Below are 19,909 nucleotides of genomic sequence, written 5' to 3' on the forward strand. Positions count from 1 at the left end.
TATCAGTCAAGATTATGAACACAACTTAATCTTCTAGGCTGTGTACTCAACATAAATTATAGTCATAGCCTCAACTCCCAACAGAACCAGGTAAAGATGCACTGGTATCATCATCTAACAGGAAATGTTTAATTTCACCAAGGAAATGAAACTCTTTCTACAAACAACAAAATGAAAAATGTTTAGGAGAAAAACATTATTGTAATGCAATGTGTTGGTCTTTTACCCCATGACTTATAAATGTAGCTTTAGCACCATTTGAAACTGCAACTTAAAAAGACTCGGGGAAGCCCATCCATGAAATGTGATAATTATTTAGCCATGTGTTGTTTTTCAGGTTTTAAAACATCAAAACACTGTATCTAGCCACTAGAGCAGGAACTGAAGCCATCTGACTGGGAAGTCTTGGGAATTCAGGGAAGGGAGAACTCTACTCATGCGGTCATCATGCACGCCTTCCCCAGAAAACAGAAGGGTCTCCTAACACAGAGCTAACTTGGTTACTGGAAGTTATGACATAGCCATCCATGAGAGAGTATGTTTCCCCCTCAAGAAAAGTCATCAAGTGCTATGGACCCCACCACCTAGAATCCCAGAATAGCAGGCAGTTCCCTGCAGGGGGAGGGGACCGTGACACTCCCAAATCCAGCCAGTCTAGTCCTCCAGGCCCAGGACCGCTTTAGGGAAGCGCCTTCAGAAGTGCATTCATCACCCCTTCTCCTTGCACCCAACTTGGCCACGCTGCCCCCAATAATCTATGGACCACAGACCTGTTCAGACTTGCAAACACATCTTTTCAGTTTGCTTTCATCTTTCTAAGGCTACTTGTGAGTGGTGGTCGGGAGGAGGGCTTTCCCTTTTGCAGACTGGAGGGGCCAGAGGGGAAAGTTTTACTCACAAATTCCACAACCTGAGACAGCAATGGACTACTGGACTGAGCCTGTGGTTCACTGAGCCACCTTTAGGACAGGTGATCAGAGAAATAAAGATCGGAAATCGTCTTCAGCTGGATTGAGCATCCTTGCTTCCCCTGGCTCTGCAGCTGTCTGGGCAGAGCAGAGGTGTCCTCACGAAGGACATCTACTACCCCACCATCTGCATATGCACCCATCTGCCCTCACTCATGGCCATTCACGTTTATGTCCTCTCTCGCAGCAAGCTCACAGATAAGCCCTCCCTTCACTGCACCATTGCTTGGAACACAAAACAACACTGGGCGTTTCTCTCCAGAAAAAAGTGAAGGACTATGCCACACTGAACCCTGCTAATACCCTACATGGCCCAATGTAAGACTCGTGATGATAACAGGGACATAAAAGTCATTTTAAAGTAAACAAATGAACAGGAAAAAACTCTATCTTACTCGTGATGGACTTCAGGCACGTGGGTAGCAGAGACGATGGGGCTTTGGTTAGTTTGGACAGGTGTTTCTGCAGCTTGCCAACCTCTGTAGTTCCCTTTTGCTGGTTCTTAACATCTCATTCCCTCTTCACCCTGCTTTCTCTGTTGCCAGTGCTCGCTCACAAACTTCCCTTCGTGGCCCCTCCTCCTGCAAGCTTCACAGTGACCCCCTTCCTCCACACACCTGCTTCCCGTGCCAGAGATCTGGGCTTACCTAGAGTTCTACATCCTTGAATGCATGGACCCTGGCTGGAACCAGAGGTTCCTGTAAGCCGCGCCCACACTCCAGGAGCCTGGGGCGAGCCAGAGCTGGCACAGGGGGAGGGCCCAGAGGCTGGCCTGGGCACAGAGCAGCGTTTGCACAGCAAGCCTCACGGCTGTCAGGAAACATACACAGAGACAGACACACTGTGACACACGCGCACACACACACACCCATCTGCACGCACACACACACCAGGAGGTGATGGATGTTACTGAAATGGACTGAAAACCAACAAGCAGTGGGGTAAGAAACAAACAGAAACAAAACAAAGCACTTGCGTTCAGATGGAAAGCTGTTTCCTGGGCAGCTAGGGCCCGAGCCCGGGACTGGGGGGAGGTGGGTGCCTGCCTAAGGACCCTGTCTTTGGAGAAGCCGGGAGGAGACAGGGTACAAGGCCAGCGCTGGCCCCCCGGGGCCTGCCAGGGCTGTACCTCCGCCGCTGTCCTGGGGGCCCTGCCACCCGGGCCATGGCAGGTGCGGGCACAACAGACAAAGCAAGGAGAGGGGGGCACTTACCTCATAGCCCAGAAATGGCTAGTCCGCATTTTGGGGGGTGTGCGGTATCTCAGTTTAAACAAAATCCTTGTGGCACCGCTCAACCATGAATAGCCAGCTCTCTAGTATTTCAAATAAGCTTGTAAAATGGTTAGTGAAAAGAGAAGAAAACAAAAGGACAATTCACCTGTAGGGCAATGGTGGTGTTCTTCGCAGGGTATTTTCCCACCAGGCCTTGTTCTTTCCGTTTCTTGAATTTCCTAAAGTAGTCCTGTATCAGGAAAGTGGCATAGAACTTCCCCACGGTTACCTCATCATCTAAACGGAGAGACCAGACAGAGCTCTCCCGAATCAGCACATTTGCACCAGGAGCCTCAACTCTCGCTGGGGGCCAGGGCTGGGGCGGGGCGGGACAGCGCCCAGGGCATTGAGCTCTGGGCTGAGGACCCGGGAGACTAAATCTAGCAAAAAGCAAGGTTTTGCAAAGCAGTTAAGGCTCAAAATTAGAGTCAGTCCCATGAACTGATACTCAAAATTGCAGAAAACGGTATTTGTCATGAGTTTATTAGAGCAGCGTATTAGTAACACTATGGAGTGCTGTCTTGGTTATTTACTGAAAATAAAAATTACGAAACAAAAAAAGACTTCCTGGGTCCTATTTTCACCCCTGCGCATAGAGATTTGCATGTGTAATTACCATGAACACCAAGGCAATTAACCATCCAAATCCTGATGCTTTGAGATAAAGACAGAGACCTCAGAAAGTGACAGACAAGCTCGGAAGAGGAGGAAGGTTCAGGAAAGTGGCTGCAAACCCAGATTTTCACGTGCCCCCGTGATTCTGTTGCAATAGCCTCCATATGCCATTTCTCTGTTTGTAATCCAGAACTGCTTATTTTTGGCACTGCAAGCGACAGCTCCAACTAACCTCGAAGTTGAGCTTACTTCTGCTTTGTTCGGAACAACTCCAGCATGTACCGCTGGGGCACTGGAACTCCGCTGAGCATTTTAAAGGTGATGCATGAGGCAGAATAGAGGCTCTGGCTGTCTCATGGTAAACCACGATGTGTTTGCCCAGGGGCCTCCACCAGACCTGCTCTCCCTGGGGTGCTCGCCCCCAGATCTGCAGTGGCCCCTGGGCAAGAAGCTTAGGGCCCCAGAAGTTGTAGAGGCTGGGAGAAGAAAGAGCTGCTGGCCCTCAGGCTTTGGGACAGCTGAGCTTGTACCCAGGCTGCACTTGCAAGAGCTGCATGCGGATCTGGGGCAAGGGGCTTGTGTTCTCATCTATAAATGGGGCCACACCTCTTAGAGGTGCTGTGAGCATGATCCGAGAGGAGGCCTGGAAGCACCCGGCCCCATGCTAGGGTGGTCCGAAGTGCCTGGGCTGGATGACAGTGAGCCGGCAGCCTGCTGATGGTGCCATCCATTGAAATGGATGGTGGAACATGACATGTGGGAAGCGTCCCCATCTGGATACTGCTGGGCTGCTGTACGCACCTCTCCAAACTTCCCTGTCAGGAACCACTCGGTGTTACTGAGTAAGAAGATGCCTTGGGGCAGCTGGCCTCGAGAAGAGCACTGTGTTCCTCACGAACCCCAGCCAAGAAGTCTGAAGTGGTGTCAGGGCCACCAAAGGGACGAAGGCTTTGGGTAGCATGTGAAACTATGTCCCACATCTGTCTCAGGCTGGTCCAAATAGCCTAATGATGCACTGCCCATGGGCAAGGAGGTGAGAGGTGGACATACCATTTAGGTCTCAACACTTCATTCCTACTTTGCTCTCAAGCTGCTCCTAATTTTGCCCAGGGTACATCTGGTATATACCTTCTAGCTACCTCTATTCTTGGGCATCCATGTTCCCAGAGGAACTCCATGTGGGTGTCATGGCCTCTTCACAAACAGCTCTGAGATGGTGGGATGGCTTTCCCCTCAACAGATGCAGCGGGGTTGAATGACCTGCCCTGGCCGGTTGAGTTGGGATGTGAGCCCAGGGCAGTAGGCCTCCCAAACGTGGGCTCTCCTCTTCCTCCACACCGCCCACTCAGGGACTGCCCAGCTCTGGCCACACACCACCTACTTCTTTGGGGCTGCCTCCCCCAGAGTACAAGTCTCTCTACTGAGCTGCATGCGGGAGGTGGGCTCACAGTGGACAACCCTGGGGGACCTAGGGGGCCTCTGCCTTCTGTGCCACAGCTATCCCCTGCAGTCCAGGGTATCAAGTCTTCTCTGTGGGCTCCCAGAAAAAAACACTAGGTTCACAGAAGGCCCACCTCATTCCACACTGGGATGTTTCCCGTAAATGCAGGCCTGATCCTTTTCTCCCTTCAGCCCAGATGGTGCTGGCCTGGAGGGGCCCAGGAGGCTCTTGCAGGAGGGTCTTGGCTCTCTTTGGCCCAGAACTGGGGGAAGCAGGGTGCTCAGTGCAGAGGGCTGACTGTGGTTCTGCCTGAGTGGCCACTCCAGAGCGGAGGCAGACCACCACTTGGTGTTCTCCACTGAGATGCTAAGCTAATTGAGGCTGGGCTGAGGAAAGCTCTCAAGAACAAGAAAAATCAAAGCTAGAGTTGGTTAGAAAAGGAAGGGACAGAAGGAATGGTTACAGTGAGGCTGTCGGGGCTCAGGCCTGGAGAGAAAGAGATGGGGTCAGGTTTTTGAGCTCTTCAGGGCAAAGGAGCCAAAGATCCAGATCAAGGAGTGGAGGCCCAAAGGAAGGACAGCCCCTGGGAGAATAGGGGACTCCTACAGAAAGGGGGAAGAGCCATGACACGGCAGAGGACTGAAGAGTAGAGCAGAGGACAGGAGCAAGATTCGGAGATGGGCAAGGGGACCACTGAGCACAGGTGATGGAGAGGACAGGCAGACTATGCCCGAGGCCACAGGCCCCTGCACTGCCACGGTGCAGAAGGACAGTTCCCCACTGCTCCTCTGGGGCTGGCTCCTGGGGTCGCCTCCTTCTCAGAAGCTTGTGATGACCTGGGCGGGCGGGGGGGCGGGGGGCACCGCACACCACCCTGAGCTACAAAGCCTCCCGAGATGGGCCCCTGCCCCACTGCCACCAGGCCTGTGAGGGGCTCCCTGATGCCCCACATGGGCCAGTCCCAGACACAGGGAGCAGGAGGCCTGGTGGAATCTGCCGCTCTGGCAGGACACTGAGCCCCTCGGCCCTGGGAGCTAGCCATCTGCTGGCCCAGAGGCCATTTTCCAAGTGTGCCACAATGTGGGTGAGGCTGGGAACCAATGGTCTACTGGAAGAGAAAAGAAGCAACAGAGAGAACTGGTGGAATGCAGGCAGTAAAATCCTGCCCCGCATGCACCTCCTACAGAGTGTGTTCGCGGATGCCTGAGAGTCCCTGCCTGCCACAAACCTCTCCAGCGCAGTAGCACTTGGGGTTCGGCCTGGAGGAGCACCATCCTAAAGACACACTCAAACAGTGCAGCAAGCCAGCCCCTAAGGCCTGCTGCCTTCCCGGGTTTCACTGTGCTCCTGCTGCCATTTTGGAATAGATGAACACCTGTCATCCTAAACCCCAATCTTTTCTGAGAAATACAGAGAAAAGGCCAGGCCCAGCTATCAGGCCAAGAAAGCGGAAGGATATTTGGCTTTTACTAGCAGTCCAGCAGAGCTAAAATTTGATCTGTTTTGAGGGCACTAGCATGGTGAGCCAAACTCTGGACCTTTTTTTTCCTGGTCTAATTAAAAGAAAGAAAGCTTCACAGTAATGCGACTATGCTCCCCAAGATGCTGGGATGAGACTGGTTTGTGAAGAAGGTGGCCAGTCAGCAGAGGGGTGCTGGGGCAGGGTGGGCCAGCCCTGGGGGGAGGTGGAGAGGGGCAGGGTTTACCGGGACGCGCGCAGCCGCTATTCTGAAGCATGCATCTGGATTTGAGAAACAGTGTAGGGGAATACGGCTGCCAAGAGATAACCCTGATTCCATGCCACCACCCTAAAACAGAATTGCTTCAGAATATTCTGAAAGACTGAGACTTGAAAGGAATGGAGGCTGCAGAAAAAGCTCAAGCACATTGTTACAACAATCTTAAAAAGCAATTTCTCTAAGCCATGCGAGCACTGGGTGCGCAGCTGCAAGGAAAAGAATGAAACTGAAGAGTCGTTTTAAATGTGCAGCATCAGTTCTCCTGTGGGGGGCCTGGGTGCTCCAGGTGGGAGCTGATGGTTTTCTGTTCTTTGGTTTTGGGCGGAGGGGCGGGGGGGGGGGGTTGTGTGTGTGCGTGCGTGCTTTCCCTTTATCATTTCTTTGGGACCGTCTCCACCAGCTTTGAGCAGGTGGCTGTGCCAGCTAGGGGTGGCTCCCTCCAGCGACAAAAGCTCACACTGCTCTGGCTTCATGCGGAGGAGCAGACCTAGGCGCCATGCTGCTCACTCGCTCTCTCTCTCTCTTTCTCTGCCTCCCAAGAGCCAGAGACTGTCACCTTCTCAGAGGGAGAGGCCTTGGCCATGGTCCTGGCCCCGGGTCCCGGAGTCGGCTTCCAGCCCTGAGCCCAACCAATCTCGAAAGTTGTAGGAGCAGTGATGCTAGAAAAGCGTGGTTGGTTACAAAACACACTGAATGCTCACAGTGTGCCCGGGGCTAGGGGCAGCTAGAATACTGGGGTTGTGGCACGGAGTGAACGGATCCTGCACCTTTAAAACGTGAAAATAAAATAGTCACGAAACAACCACCTCAACGTCTAAGTCCAGTGTACTTAAACAAAAATGGAAAAACGGTATATATATTATATATATGTGCGTCATATATATATATACATCTGAAAAAGTTTAGTCCGTTATTTTATGACAAATAACAAAAGGAAATAAGCATGCCTGTTAGTTCTGACTCTAAACTCCAGTTAAAGGGACATTTTCGGTAATTATGATGGTAAACTCAGTCCTGAGAAGAACATTTCAAAAATGCCATTTTCTGAAAGCTATCTATTTTTTCTGAGACGTTTTCAACAACATGTTGAAGGATAAATGGAAACTAACTTTAAATATTTCATTTTGTTTGAAAAAATACACGCTCTTTGGTTTGAGACAGTAAGCTCGTTCTCCCATGGTAATTCTTCCACCGACCAGAAAACCCCTGCCCCAGCCATCTGGGTCTTGGGTCTCCTTCCCACTGAATCCTCTCCTTTGTCTGGAATGGTCCTCCTGTTACCCCAAATAATTACACCAAAAGGCCGAAGAGCCTTCTTTAGCTGTGGGCCCGAATGCTCTAGCGGATACGTAAAGCATTCTGCAAACCCTCTCTGGGGCTTGCTGGAGATCCTTGCGCTGAAACCAATGCATTAGCCAAGAACCACTTAGGAAATAGATTGCACTGACCACCAGCTGGAGGGACAACTTGGTCAAGCAGTTTCATGCTAGTTTTCTTCCAGATTTTCTTGATCACAGCTCGGAGTTCTTCATTAGCTTGTTCCAGGTTCCCTAAATTCAGAAAGCAAGAGGGGAAAATGAGCCTTGCTTCTCTCTCTTTTTTTGGGGGGGGGGCAAAAATGAACTATTGGGACTTCATCAAGATACAAAGCTTTTGCACAGCAAAGGAAACAGTCAACAAAACTGAAAGACAACCGACAGAATGGGAGAAGATATCTGCAAATGACATATCAGATAAAGAGCTAGTATCCAAAATCTATAAAGAGCCTTGCTTCTCTTAGCCAGCTCTCCTGTCTGTTCCCACAGGGCTGCTTCCCTCCCAGCTGGCCTGGAGCAGAGACCTCAGACAGGACGGGGCTCCCCTCCCCCGGGGCTCTCCAGTGGAGGGGTAGCAGGCAAATAGTGGGCGAGCTTTCCACTGGGTAGTCACCCCACGGTAGGAACCGTGTTTTATTCTGGAATTCCAGGCCTATGCAGCCTGATCTCATCCTACCCTCCCACAGCCAAGACGCACCCCTTCCCACTGCCCCCAGCTAGAATGCCTTCTATTCCTCCGCTGCCTGTTCCAAACACTGCCTCCATTTCACCCAAATGAGAAATTCTCTCAATTCCTACTGCATGTACTCATCAGCACCACAAAAGCCTGGTCTTTTATTATATGGGCTGAAGCCTGTCTCCTCAGCTAAGCTGTCAGTCCCCAAGACCACCCTGCCTTCTGCCCCGCCCAGGCCCGCTGGCTGGGCCAGGTACGGGTGAGCACACTGCCAGGGGTACTGGGAGCTTGGAGGGACTGGCTTTGAGCAGAGGTTCACCTAGAGCTCCGGGGCTACTGCCCTGCCGGCCCCTCTTCCCTCTCGTCCACGGAGTGTGCCAAGAGTTGGCTCCTTCACAGCCTCCACTCTCCCACCTCCTGTCACTCCTCAACCTGCTGCAATCTGCTTTCTGTCCCACTCTCATGCCATCATTGAGCCAACCCCAGCGGCCACCCTCCAGGGCTGAGTGTTTGACATCAGCGGGGAAGATGCAGCTGCTAAGAGTCCCTAAGTGCCGGCTTTGTGCCCGCCTGGCAGAGGGGCTCCTGCAGACATCCTCTCATCTCAGCCTCGGGACTCCGCCGGGACTCCTCCGGATGGAGGCGTACTTACTCCTTTTCAACAGAGGAAGAAGCTACAGCTCAGCACTGTGAAATCCCTCTCTGAAGGTCACTTGTGATGGTCCTGTCTCTGCCCCAGCCCCCCTCCCCCGCCTAATCTCTCCTGCTCCGTAAGCAAGCAGTGGCAGGGGTCACCGCAAAACTTTCTGGGACAAAATGAAGCATAAAGGCAGGCAGGGACAGCCAGCTGGCCCAGCACTCACTGCCCCTTCCCCACGGCCTCCCCTTCGACAAGAAAAGGCCCAGATGGGAGAACGCAAGGTGGGATATGGCATCCATCGTCCTGTCCCAGGGATGCTCACCTTCCGTCTTGATTTTAAGAGCCGTTCGAACCAAAGCAAACAGGGTTGCATTAAACATGACCGTCCCATCACTGTTGAGAGGCATGTTCATGGCCACTAGTCTCTGTAAACAGAAAAGTTTCTCAATAGAAGGCAAATGATGGATTACGGCCATGTTACTTCTCGGTGTTGATTCTCTCTTTATCCCTTGCCTCCTCCTAGTCAACAGTTCAATTCCACAACTCCTTAGGGAGCACCTAGCACCTGGGGGTACTCGGAGCTGGCACAGATCAAGGCTTTAGTCGTGAAACACACATGCTGGCACGCGGATGGTGTGCTTTGCTTGTTTTTAACCTCAAATGTTTAAGACCTGACTGTTCAAGTGCTCTTCTGTCCCTCACCACATGTCAGGGTCAGGCCTCCCTTCTGGGCACATCCTTAAAGCTGTCGTAGGGGTGAGACAATACACCAGGTATGACAAGCCAGGCACAGGGACTGGGGCTTGGGTCTTCACTACTCCTAACATAGGGAGTGTCCTTTAGGGAACCCTACCCTGGTGGGACCGTCATGCTTGCAGTGGGACCCCCTTTAAGTCCACACGGTTGCTCTGTCTGGTCTTCCAGAGCAGGACCCCCACTTCCCGCTTCTCTTCTACCTTCTGGTCCCTCGAACACTAGCACTGGGAGCTGAGGAGGGGGTTTGAGGGAGTGACACCCTCTCTGGGCCCTGGTTACCTCCCATACAGATGGCACACCCAGCTGGGATTAAGGCAGATCATGGATGCTAAAATTTCAGGGGATGCCTGGCATGTGATCAGAGCTAAGTAAGTGGTATTTGTAATTGTTAATGGTTCCAAATTTCTTATTTTGGGCTGGCAAAGTGTCCTAAGAGATTTTTAATGCTTTTTCTCTTCCCTATTAAGGGACTGGAATCTCATGTTTGCATGACTCATCCGACCTAAATTTCTAGTCCTATTACCAACCATGCCTGTCTCCAAACCCAGCACAGGTAGCCAGGAGAGCCTGCATGTCCATTCACTTTCTCTGGCAAGTTCCTGAATCAGCAAAATGGACCACGTTGTGCCTCAAGGATACTTAGATCCTTTATATAAAAGGGTCTGGAGACGTAAACACAAAACAGCCATAAGCTGGAACCCATCTTGTTCTTGGAAAGCAGAAAAGAAATTTATGAAAAAAAGTCCACTTCTGTGGCTTATTCTTTGTACCTTCATCCAGAGTCCAGGCTACAGAGAAGCAACAATGTGGGCAAAGACCCAAGGACCTGCCAATAGGGTTTTCTGGACTTTCAGGGCAGAGAACAATGAGTTTGTCTCCAAAGATTTCTTTGAAATTTCTCTGCAATACGTTATAGACTCCACTCTGTTACTTTGGGTTCTGTCTAGAGCTGGCCCAGCAACACTGGGTAAAACCCCTGAACCCAGAAGTGTCTCGGACCCAGGGGGAGAGGTGACCAGCTGTCATGTGGCTGGCTGGATTTCTAGAGGCAGTTGCAGTAAGCAAATCTTGCATGTCTCCTTCAGAAAGGGGAATTATTTTCTGTTGCTATGTTAACTCAAGGTGGTTCCCTGAGAGCTCTACAGAAGAACAAATCTCAGCTGGAGCTCACAGAGAGCATGGTCTGGGGTGAAAACTATAGAAGTGGCAGGGGGTGGAATGAGAGATCTGGACCAAACCCCAAGAGGCCACTGCTGATGTATGGCTCATGGGGACAGGCACTCTGGTGGCAGAGGGGTGTGCCACCATGTCCACGGTCACTCAAGCGAGGAAATAGCCAGGGCACCACGTCTTCTCCATCCTACTTCCTAAGCAGACCTTCCAGCCCTGCCCTCCTCTGTCCCCACCTCGACTGCCCTCACTCCGGGTGACTCCAACAGCTCTCTGGGTGGTCTCCTGTTTACTCCCCCATTACCAAGGGGCAACTTCCCACCATGAAACTCTACTGATGCTTCTTTTGTGGGACTCAGCCTGGCACAGAGGGCTCCTTGGAGTTGCACTCAGCTTGTGTCCCTAGTCCTCTGCCACTTTCCCTTACGCTCCAGCGACACCAGTGACTCCCCATGTGCCAACATGATGGCCATTCTCCGACCTCCACATCTGAGCTGTGTTCCCTTTCTGCAATGCCCTCCGGCTTCTGTCCTTCTGGACCTGACACAAATGTCACCTTCCCCTCCACCCACCCAGTGACAAATGACACAATCCCCTTCCTATTCTTACTTTTGGCTGACAGGGTATCCTAAGAGTTACAAATCTGATAGCTCCTCAGGACAGAAACCACGTATGATTCATCTCTGCAACCCCAGTGCACCTGATGGAAGGCTCGGCAGAATGTCACTTAGTGTGTGTTGAATGAAGCAGAGAGTCCCTGCAGAGAGGCCACCAGACACACCAACAGGACACTTACCTTACAGGCTACTCTGTGTGGGCATAATTTCCCAAACCCCAGTGGAGGCTGGATGCGGCGGAGCAGAGTGACCACATCGAGGTGTTTTATCCTTCCTCTGGAGACAAAGAACAGCATGAGGTCCAGGGAAGCACTGGCTGGCCTGAGCTTTCACTCCATCCCACCTTCTACAAAAATCATAGCCAACACTCCAGAAACAGCCCACACAAGTCACATGGAAGCCTTTCCAACTTACTTCGCCTCAGGGTCATACTCCGACCATATTCTTTTGAATTCATCTAAATGGTGAGGCCCCAGAATAGACCAGTCCCGGGTCAGATAATCAAAGTTGTCCATGATGACAGCCACAAACAGGTTAATGATCTGAAAAAGCACATCAGAGCAAAGCTGCTTCATCTTTAGTGGAATGGATGGGCTTAGACCCTAGTAAGGGCCTCCTAATTAATTATAAGAGTGAAACATTTGGAACCCACTTCTCTGAGGCCATAAAAACTTCCTTTCTGGAGAATGTTGAAGAAAAAGGCAGGCTTCCAGCTTTCCACAATGGCTTTGGTATAGTCCCAGGGGAAAGCAGGGGGCTGTGTCATCTGGCCTTGTCGACGCACACTGCAGTTTTATAATTCTGTGGCCACCAAATACCTCACACTGTTGAGTCACTATGTGCGGTGGCTTTGGAACTTCAATAAAGACACCAGCAGCCCTAAGAAGCTGGGGTGGTGACTGTCCCAAGCCTGTTAGGGAGCCTCAAACCCCTGCTCACAACGAAGGTGCACAGGCCTGCCTGTAACACACACCTGTTGAAGAAAAACCCCCAACCGCCAAATGAAGTCTAGAGTGCTCATCAACATACAATACCCCACAGTCATTCGAGGGGGCAACATCAGTGGTCTGAATCCCAAATGCCACACAAGCATCTGTCAGTTGAGAAAGAGAGCTGTCGTGATCACCCACCAGAAACGCGCAGAGCATGTAAAAACTGATGAAATAAACAATGGCGAAGTTGCTCCCACACGTGTACTCCTCCCCGGGGTTATAGTCCGACTCGGGGTCACAGAGCTTCCCCGGGAGGCAGGCCAGCATGATCTCCTGCCAGGCTTCACCCGTGGCACACCTTGTTGAGATTAAGAAGAAGGGCTTTAGTAGACGAAGGAGCGATTTGAAGCTTAGACCTTCACACTTTTAAGAATATTTTTTTTAAAACAAAATTTGTAATTAGAGCAAAACCTAAATGATTTGGGGGAAAAGCCAGTTCGAATGAGTGAAAATTCCTAAATTGAAATTCCTACTTATTTTCAAATGCAACTTCTCTGAGTGGAGGCCCTGCTATAGCTCCCTTTGATTTAAAACAATCATTTGATATAAGCACATCAATTCTTTCTGTATAAATGGATGTTTTTGTGTCTTCTCTTCTTTAAATGTTCATGGTACAATCTTAAAATAATTACTATTTCTAATGACCTAACACCTGACAACTTGATTAGATCCCCATTCAATTTTGTTGAAAGCAAAGAACTGAAAACTACCAAATTCTAAGTGACTCGTTATTCAATCAAGAGAATCGTTAGAAATTACCCGTATAATTTCTAGAAAGTTCTCTCACTTCAAGGCACCTTGTTTACAAAGCTAGTTAACTGGGGTTAAAAACAATCCTATAAAATCTGAAACTGTGCATCTTGGATGTTCCCTGTTGGCTGTGCAAAGGCCCTTTCTGTTCTTGCTATATTTCCACGTTCCTGGGTGTGTTCAAGTGCATGCTCCCATGCATAAGTATGTATCCTACCATTTTCCTGGTGGCCTTAGTAGCTTCCAAAGGGATAACCCTTTGATGACCTACTAGCTTCCAAAGGGATAACCCTTAAGCTGGCCACAGTCTGAATGACCATAGCAGTTTCCACAATCCAGCGAAATTCCTCTGACTGAAATGCTAAGGTCTTTGTTCAAGAATACAAAACAAATACAACAAGCCACCACCATCAGCCAGGAGGGGCCACACTGCTGTAACAGGGCACGTGTCCTGGGTCCCTCTGGAGCCCAGAGCCAGGGAGAGATGTGCCCTCGTGGGACGCAGTCACCTGAAGAGCAGCAGCACCGCCTGGGGAAAGGTCTGGAAATTGTTGTTCCTGTTGATCTGGTTGTTATCTCTCATAGCAACCTTCCCAAACATCTGGGTGGAGAAATTATTAGGGAAATAAAGATTTTGTTAAATAAAAAAAAAAAAAGCAAAACTCTCCACGAAACCTATTCCACATGTGAATTTCGAACACAGGATTGATCAACACCTAGTAGGGCTCTCTCACAGTGCTTGGCACTTCATTCACTCAGCAAACATGGGGCGGGCAACGTGCTAACTGCTGGGAGCCCAGTGCCGAAGTCAGGAGCATCCTCACCTCAGGGAGTTCCTACCAGGCAACCAGACAGACAGCCCCTCCTGCAGAGAGCTGGCCTGATCCAGCCCGACAGGGAAGCACATAACGGATCTGCAGCCAGGGGCTGGGGTCAGGAAAGGCCTCTGGAGGAGTGACATTTAGGCCCAGAACTGAAGGCACAGTGGAGGCTAGTCAGGTGAGCAGGAGGGTGGGGTGTCTGGGCAGAGGAAGCACTGCCTGCAAAGAGCAGAGGGGACACGGCCCAGGAGCCCCAGGAAATGAAAAGAACATGAGTGTGCACAGACAAAAGATCCAGCTACAGACAAACGTGGGGGCCAGTGAGCCACAGAGAAGAGAGAGGCCTTTCCTGGAAGGGCAAGGGGAAGTTAGCTGCAGGACTTGTAGAAAAGCAGGCCATTTTAGAAGAACCTGGCAAAGCCTCCTGAGCAAACTGGTGATGGTGTGTGCAGGGCAGCTTGCAGGTCTCCAAGACAGCTGTTTTGTAGGAGAACATCAGGTCATAAATGGCCATTTGGGGCACAAAGCATCCCACACTGAATTACAAGGGCTCAAGTAGGTCAACTCTTCATTCACAACTCCCAAATAGATCCCTATCGAACTGCAAATTTTTCTATGCCTTCAGATAAGGAAGCGCAGCCACCCCTCTGCCTTGGAATCACCCCACCTCTTTGACACTTGCATCCCCCCTTATCTGAAAGACAGTATCCAAAACAGCAGAGCATGTGGCAGAGAGACCCCCCCAGGAGGTCCAGCAGGCTGCTCTCCACCTCCTTCTCCTCCTGGAGGCTGTGCCTACCCTGCTAGGGCTCAGCTCAGCAGTGAATGAAGCCCCAATCCCTTTCCACACCCCCAGAGAGGCGGGGAAGAATCCTGCAGCCCCTCAGCCATAGTCACAGAAGGGCCTGGTTTCGTGCTTCTTTTTTAAAAGGGCGCTACCCATGCCAAATAATGATCCCAGGGCAGCCCCCACCGTAGCATCTGGGAGCAGGTGGTTTTAAGTAAGAATCTAGCTGGTTGTGATAAAACATAACTTTCCAGGCCATCAACAGACTTTGGTATCATTAAATATCTTCTTAGTAACATCAGTACACAAGCCAAAACAATTACAGCTTCTCTCAGTGTGCTATTTCCTGTTGCTGAAACCAACTGTGGGTTTTCTCCATCAGTTGAGTTTCCCAAGACTCAGACTTGGGGGTGAGGAGTACCACTACCCCCAGGCTTCCCTGGCATGTCCCAACCTCTCCCTGCTCTTCTGAGCCTGGCTATCCCCCGCACAGGCACTTGCCTGCAAAATCAGGACCCTGGCTTTCCATTCCCCCTGGCCAAGGCACATCTTGCCACAGATCTGGGGCTACCCAGCAAAGGGGACACAGGGGGAAAGTGGCTAGTGCTTACCTGCATGCCAATCACCGCGTAGATGAAGAACAACATGGCTATGAGGAGGGCTACATAGGGCAGTGCCTGGAAGAAGGAAGCAGTTGGCTCAGTGCCCGCCTCTCCCCCTCCCCCACACTGTGACTGCTCGGGTATAGAATGAAGGCCCAACACAGGGCCACATGCTTCTCTTTTCTGGGTTATGCTGAAAGAACGTCGACAGTAAAGGAGGACTTTTTAAACCCCAGCCCAGCACAATAACTTCAGTCCTTAGTGTACCATCCATGCACACACCTAGTGTTACGAATCTATGGGCAGGATATGCTTTCCACCATCATTAACAGTATAACCTGACCCTAAATAAAAGGTGTCAGGGCAGACGTATCACCCACACAATAATGTTTATATGCATCATCGGATTCCTTTGTGAAATTATCATAATTGATCAAACCATTCCAGAACACTGGATATTTAGATTGTTTCCACTTTCTTTCGTGGGCATGTTTGGGGTGGGGGCGAGGTCTATTGTAGATCACACTTTGCAAAGGAACATCTTTGTGCAAAACCACCCATGTCTGCTTCAGGTGAGGTCTTGGGAGTGAAATTACTGGGGCCAAGGGGAAGAACCACTTTCTGCCTGCTATTGCAGAAAGCAAGACATCTTTCTTAAAATGCACACTTTCTGAAAGAATGCGAGTTGGCGGTTGGGTCAGGGAAAAGAAAGGGAGCTAGCTGGGTGGTCGCCAAACCTGGACTCTCCTTAAGAACACTAGATACAGGTATGTATGTGTGGGGTCAGACCCCTGGTCCTCTCATCCGTGTTCCTCAACTATTTATTTTTAGGACATGTCGTGTGACATGCACATGGTACACCTCCAGGTAGTGGCCAGAGCACTCATGGTGAAAGTATCTACTTTTTCTTTTATCCACAAAAGGTCATCAGAAAGCCAGTGGCTAAAAACCTTCCCACTGTGCGTCCGCTCTGGACCTGGGGCTGCTTGCCCAGCCCAGTGCGATAGCACTGTCCTAATGGCTGACCGCTGGCCAGAGCCCCACAGGGTTAGCTCCAGGCTTTCCTCACCGTACCTATACACATTTTCTTCCTAGATTACTGAATCTTTACGAATTCTGTTGGCACTGTTTCTCAGTTTTTGTGAACTACCACTTTGTTCGATGAATTTATCCACAGTGGCCAAACTTTTAAAAAGAAAAAGTTTAATAATTTCTTTAGAAGTAAGTATGACATTATTGCATGAATCTATTTTTATAGCAGTTCACTCGAAAACTTTGGTACTTTATATTAATAACGAATGTCTGGGATTTGACCCCTTTCTGAGACCAAGGCTCACTTGAGGCCCTGCTCGCTCTCCCCGAGAGCTGTATCCCCAGTTCTGACCACCTCAGTTCCCTGCCAGAATCTGTGATTTCCCTTCTTTGAGTTTTTGGATCTACCCCTTTCCTGGAAGCCATCCTTTCCCTTTACGTGTTAAAATCTTACCCAAGTAGAAAAACGCTCCCTGGGACGTTAACACCAGTTACCTCAGAGGTGGTGGGCTTAGCTTGAACTTTTTCTTTACGTGTCTTTGGATAGCTTCACTTGTCAAGGTGTTTATTTCAAATTAAAAATAGTCATGAAGATTCATGATTCACTTTCTAATACTTATACATAGCTACATTTCCCTTACATAGACGAATATTTTAAATAAGAATCTGTACCCCGTCCCTAGTTAATTCAGTCGGGAAGACTAGAATATCTGGGGTGGGGTACTAAAAGGTACAGGAGAAGCTGGGTCAGTCCTGGTTCAGGCTGCACCAGCCTGGAGAGTCACAGATGACAAGTGAGGCCTGGCTTATGCCCAAATGTCCTCAATGCTGTGATCCTTGCAGGTATTGGGTAATGCAGAGATTGGGGATGGTGTGCTGGCTCAGGTGGAGTAGTCTCTGATTCATATCTAGACCAGCCAACAGAGAGGACCGTGGCAGCCTCAAGAGGAAGAGCTGTCCTGGCAAGAAGCTGTTCACTTTACGGGCGGTCTGCTGGGACCTGCCCTCTCTCAGATGTCACCCTCCACCACTGGGCATTCCAGAGAGGACTGAGGGGCTTGGAGACTCCCCATCCCTATCCATCTGAGAAACATTACACCCCTCCTTAACTGCAAGTCCTTAGTGCCTTCTGTTTCCTTTAAGCAAGAATCCTGTCTGATTCACCAAGGACAGCTGGGTCAGGTGCCTCCATGTTCCACATCCTCTATTGACCTAGGGGGTCACAGTGGCCATGTGGAAGGGAGTCCAGATCCTCCACGACAGAGGACACTCACTGGCTCACATGTGATCTCCAAGAGCAACAGAGAAGCCCCCGGCCTGGCTCTTACCTGAAAGGACTTTATAAAAGTCCACAGCAACGTCCGGATGCCTTCCCCCCTGCTGAGAAGCTTCACCAACCGCATCACTCGGAAAAGACGGAAAAAGGTGATGGAGATTCTATTGCTCTCTTCAGAGTTCTGAAGGGTTATCATGGAGAGGTCAAACCCAATGCAAAGTAGAACATGCAACACTTTCAGAAAAACAGCAACAGATGCAAACAAAGGTGACAGAGGTAAGAACAGAAGATGTGTTTCTAGGGCCTTTTCACCTTGGAAAGCATGATATGAAAGGAAGAGTTACATGCTAACAACACAGGGCTTGGGAAACTGCGTCCACACAGCACATGCATGTCCACGTGGTCAAGTGTGTTAAGAGGAGAACGCCGGGCTGGTCAAGAGTACTGGACACTGATGATGAATGCAAACCACTGCAGACACTGTTTTGGAAGGACAACCATGGAGAATACAGAAACACTACTGGGAAACTCAGCATGGTCAAGGAAAAGGCCCAGCCCTGGGGGACTCGTCACTGATCTTACCCCGGGTGTGGCGGTTGGGACAGGGACATTTTCACTTTCAGTTGGCTTTAAGAAATCAAAGATTGACAATGTATTAATGAACAGAAAGGAAGCAGTGGTTCAGAAGGATGGGCCCCTCCCCACTTTTTAAAAACTTCTGGTTGGTGTCTTAGGACAACACGGCTGTTCCCTCCCTGAGAAAATGCCAGGGGCTCTGTCTGAACCTGGACTTGAGGGTGGGCAGCCTTTGACATAGGCTCAGACATGCTACTTTCTAATTCACATCCCAGGACATGATGCTCTGAGGTTGGCAGGCATCCAGTAAAAGAGAAGGCTGCAAGACCTCAGTTGTCCCCAAAGACAGACATGCAGAGTGGGACCCTGCTTCTCACAGGCAGGCTAGTTCTCTTTGCTGAGGCAGGACTGTGGGTCTGGGGAACTAGCTGCCCTGCAGCAGGCCACTCCTAACCCTGATGAACAGGAGGAGTCTACCAAATGGGGCAGAGTGGTACCTGCCTACACCCCACATGCCTCCTGAGCCACATACCTGGGAAGGGCTGCTGAGGAGGTGGGCAAACCAAGTCAGTGTGAGTGGAGAGGGGCTGGTTTCCCCACAGAAGCCTTCAGTGCCCAGCCTACAGCCCTGACTGCTGTCAGAAAGACAGCGCTCAGCCCCGTGGGACTCTTGGGCAGCAGCAGCTTAGGACCAGCTTGCCCTGAGTTTCTGCACTTCCACCTCATCCAGGGTCTGGCTGGGCACCTATAGTTCAGGTCACAGGGGGCTGAACCACACCACTCATCACCCTTTGGGCACCTGCCTCCCCTTCAGGCAGGGACCTTGCTTCACTCAGTGCCCAGCATGCAGTCTGGCACTTATTAGATATTCAGTGTTGAAGAAACTGGAAAGAGGTTGTAAGCAAGCTCTAACAAAACAGTAAGGGCTGAACAAGAGACAAGGAATGACGGCCTCTCTGTTCCCTTTAGGAGGGTACCCTCCACTGAAGCAGCTGGTCTACCTGGTAACCGACAGAGGAATGAGCCAGTTCTTGGGGACCTGGAACTGCTGAGTGGTCCCCAGGGTTTCTAGGGAGCCTACTGCATGGCGTGTCTGCACAGCTAAGGGATGTATGCACACGCATAGATGGTGCGCACTAATCTGAGTGGTTCTCCTCCCTTGGGATACAGGGAAAGGGCTCCGTTCTGAATTCTCACTCTCATTAACAGCTGCCTCCTGAGACCAAACATAAAATTCATGGAAAAGAAGGAGTTGGGGTACATCCTATCAGAAGTGAAATTCAGCAATGTGAGGACAAACCCAGGACTAACTGGTTCTGATAGGGTTCCATAGGGGTCCCTGATTCACCCAGGATGCTCAGAAGGTGAACCCTCTAATGGCACGGTCCAAGCCCCAGTCACTGTCTTTGATTTTCCTCTTCTTTTCTCTCACCTCAAGACAAAGAACATCTTAAAGGGACAGATGATGGTTTTAACTTATGACTTTAACAAATGGAGGAATTAGTGCTCTAAAGTTCTGTCTCCCAATCTCCCTAAGGCTGTGTGCATGAGGCTTTTGGGTCTCACCCATGCAGCTGGAGTGGGAGGGTGTGTGAGTATGTGGGGGTGTGTGCATGCACGCCTCTGCCTGCCTATGCTCAAGGGGGCCAGGATGTGCCTAAAACAGAGCACTCTACGGTGATACTTTTGAGATGTCCATAACTTCTGTGTTAGACCTGCAAGAATAAGAGGGCTATTGGTCAGGGAAGACACTCTCTGGCTACGATCTGGCCCCAGCCCCTTCTGCTTGTCCTCCCCATCTCATTCCAAGTCTGATGGACCTCTCGGTGCCCCCTCCCTCAAAATGTGGTAAAGTCAGTGG

General features: G+C 50.4%; 1 protein-coding gene across 3 annotated transcripts in view; it reads right to left on the minus strand.

The window, feature by feature from the left end:
• The window catches only part of CACNA1D (calcium voltage-gated channel subunit alpha1 D), a 296,037-nt gene that overhangs the window by 22,801 nt on the left and 253,327 nt on the right, over nucleotides 1–19,909 (minus strand). For all 3 annotated transcript variants that reach the window (XM_034998637.1, XM_034998638.1, XM_034998639.1), the window contains 9 exons: nucleotides 17,525–17,653; nucleotides 15,174–15,239; nucleotides 13,464–13,555; nucleotides 12,343–12,502; nucleotides 11,627–11,754; nucleotides 11,392–11,488; nucleotides 8,992–9,094; nucleotides 7,486–7,587; nucleotides 2,349–2,479 (listed from right to left, as the gene is read on the minus strand). In XM_034998637.1, the coding sequence (XP_034854528.1) occupies nucleotides 2,349–2,479; nucleotides 7,486–7,587; nucleotides 8,992–9,094; nucleotides 11,392–11,488; nucleotides 11,627–11,754; nucleotides 12,343–12,502; nucleotides 13,464–13,555; nucleotides 15,174–15,239; nucleotides 17,525–17,653 (1,008 nt within the window). The remainder of the gene's footprint in view (nucleotides 1–2,348; nucleotides 2,480–7,485; nucleotides 7,588–8,991; nucleotides 9,095–11,391; nucleotides 11,489–11,626; nucleotides 11,755–12,342; nucleotides 12,503–13,463; nucleotides 13,556–15,173; nucleotides 15,240–17,524; nucleotides 17,654–19,909) is intronic.

The sequence above is a fragment of the Mirounga leonina genome, unplaced genomic scaffold (genome assembly GCF_011800145.1).
Source record: "Mirounga leonina isolate KUSES-001 unplaced genomic scaffold, KU_Mleo_1.0 Mir_94, whole genome shotgun sequence".
In the NCBI taxonomy this organism is placed as follows: domain Eukaryota; kingdom Metazoa; phylum Chordata; class Mammalia; order Carnivora; family Phocidae; genus Mirounga; species Mirounga leonina.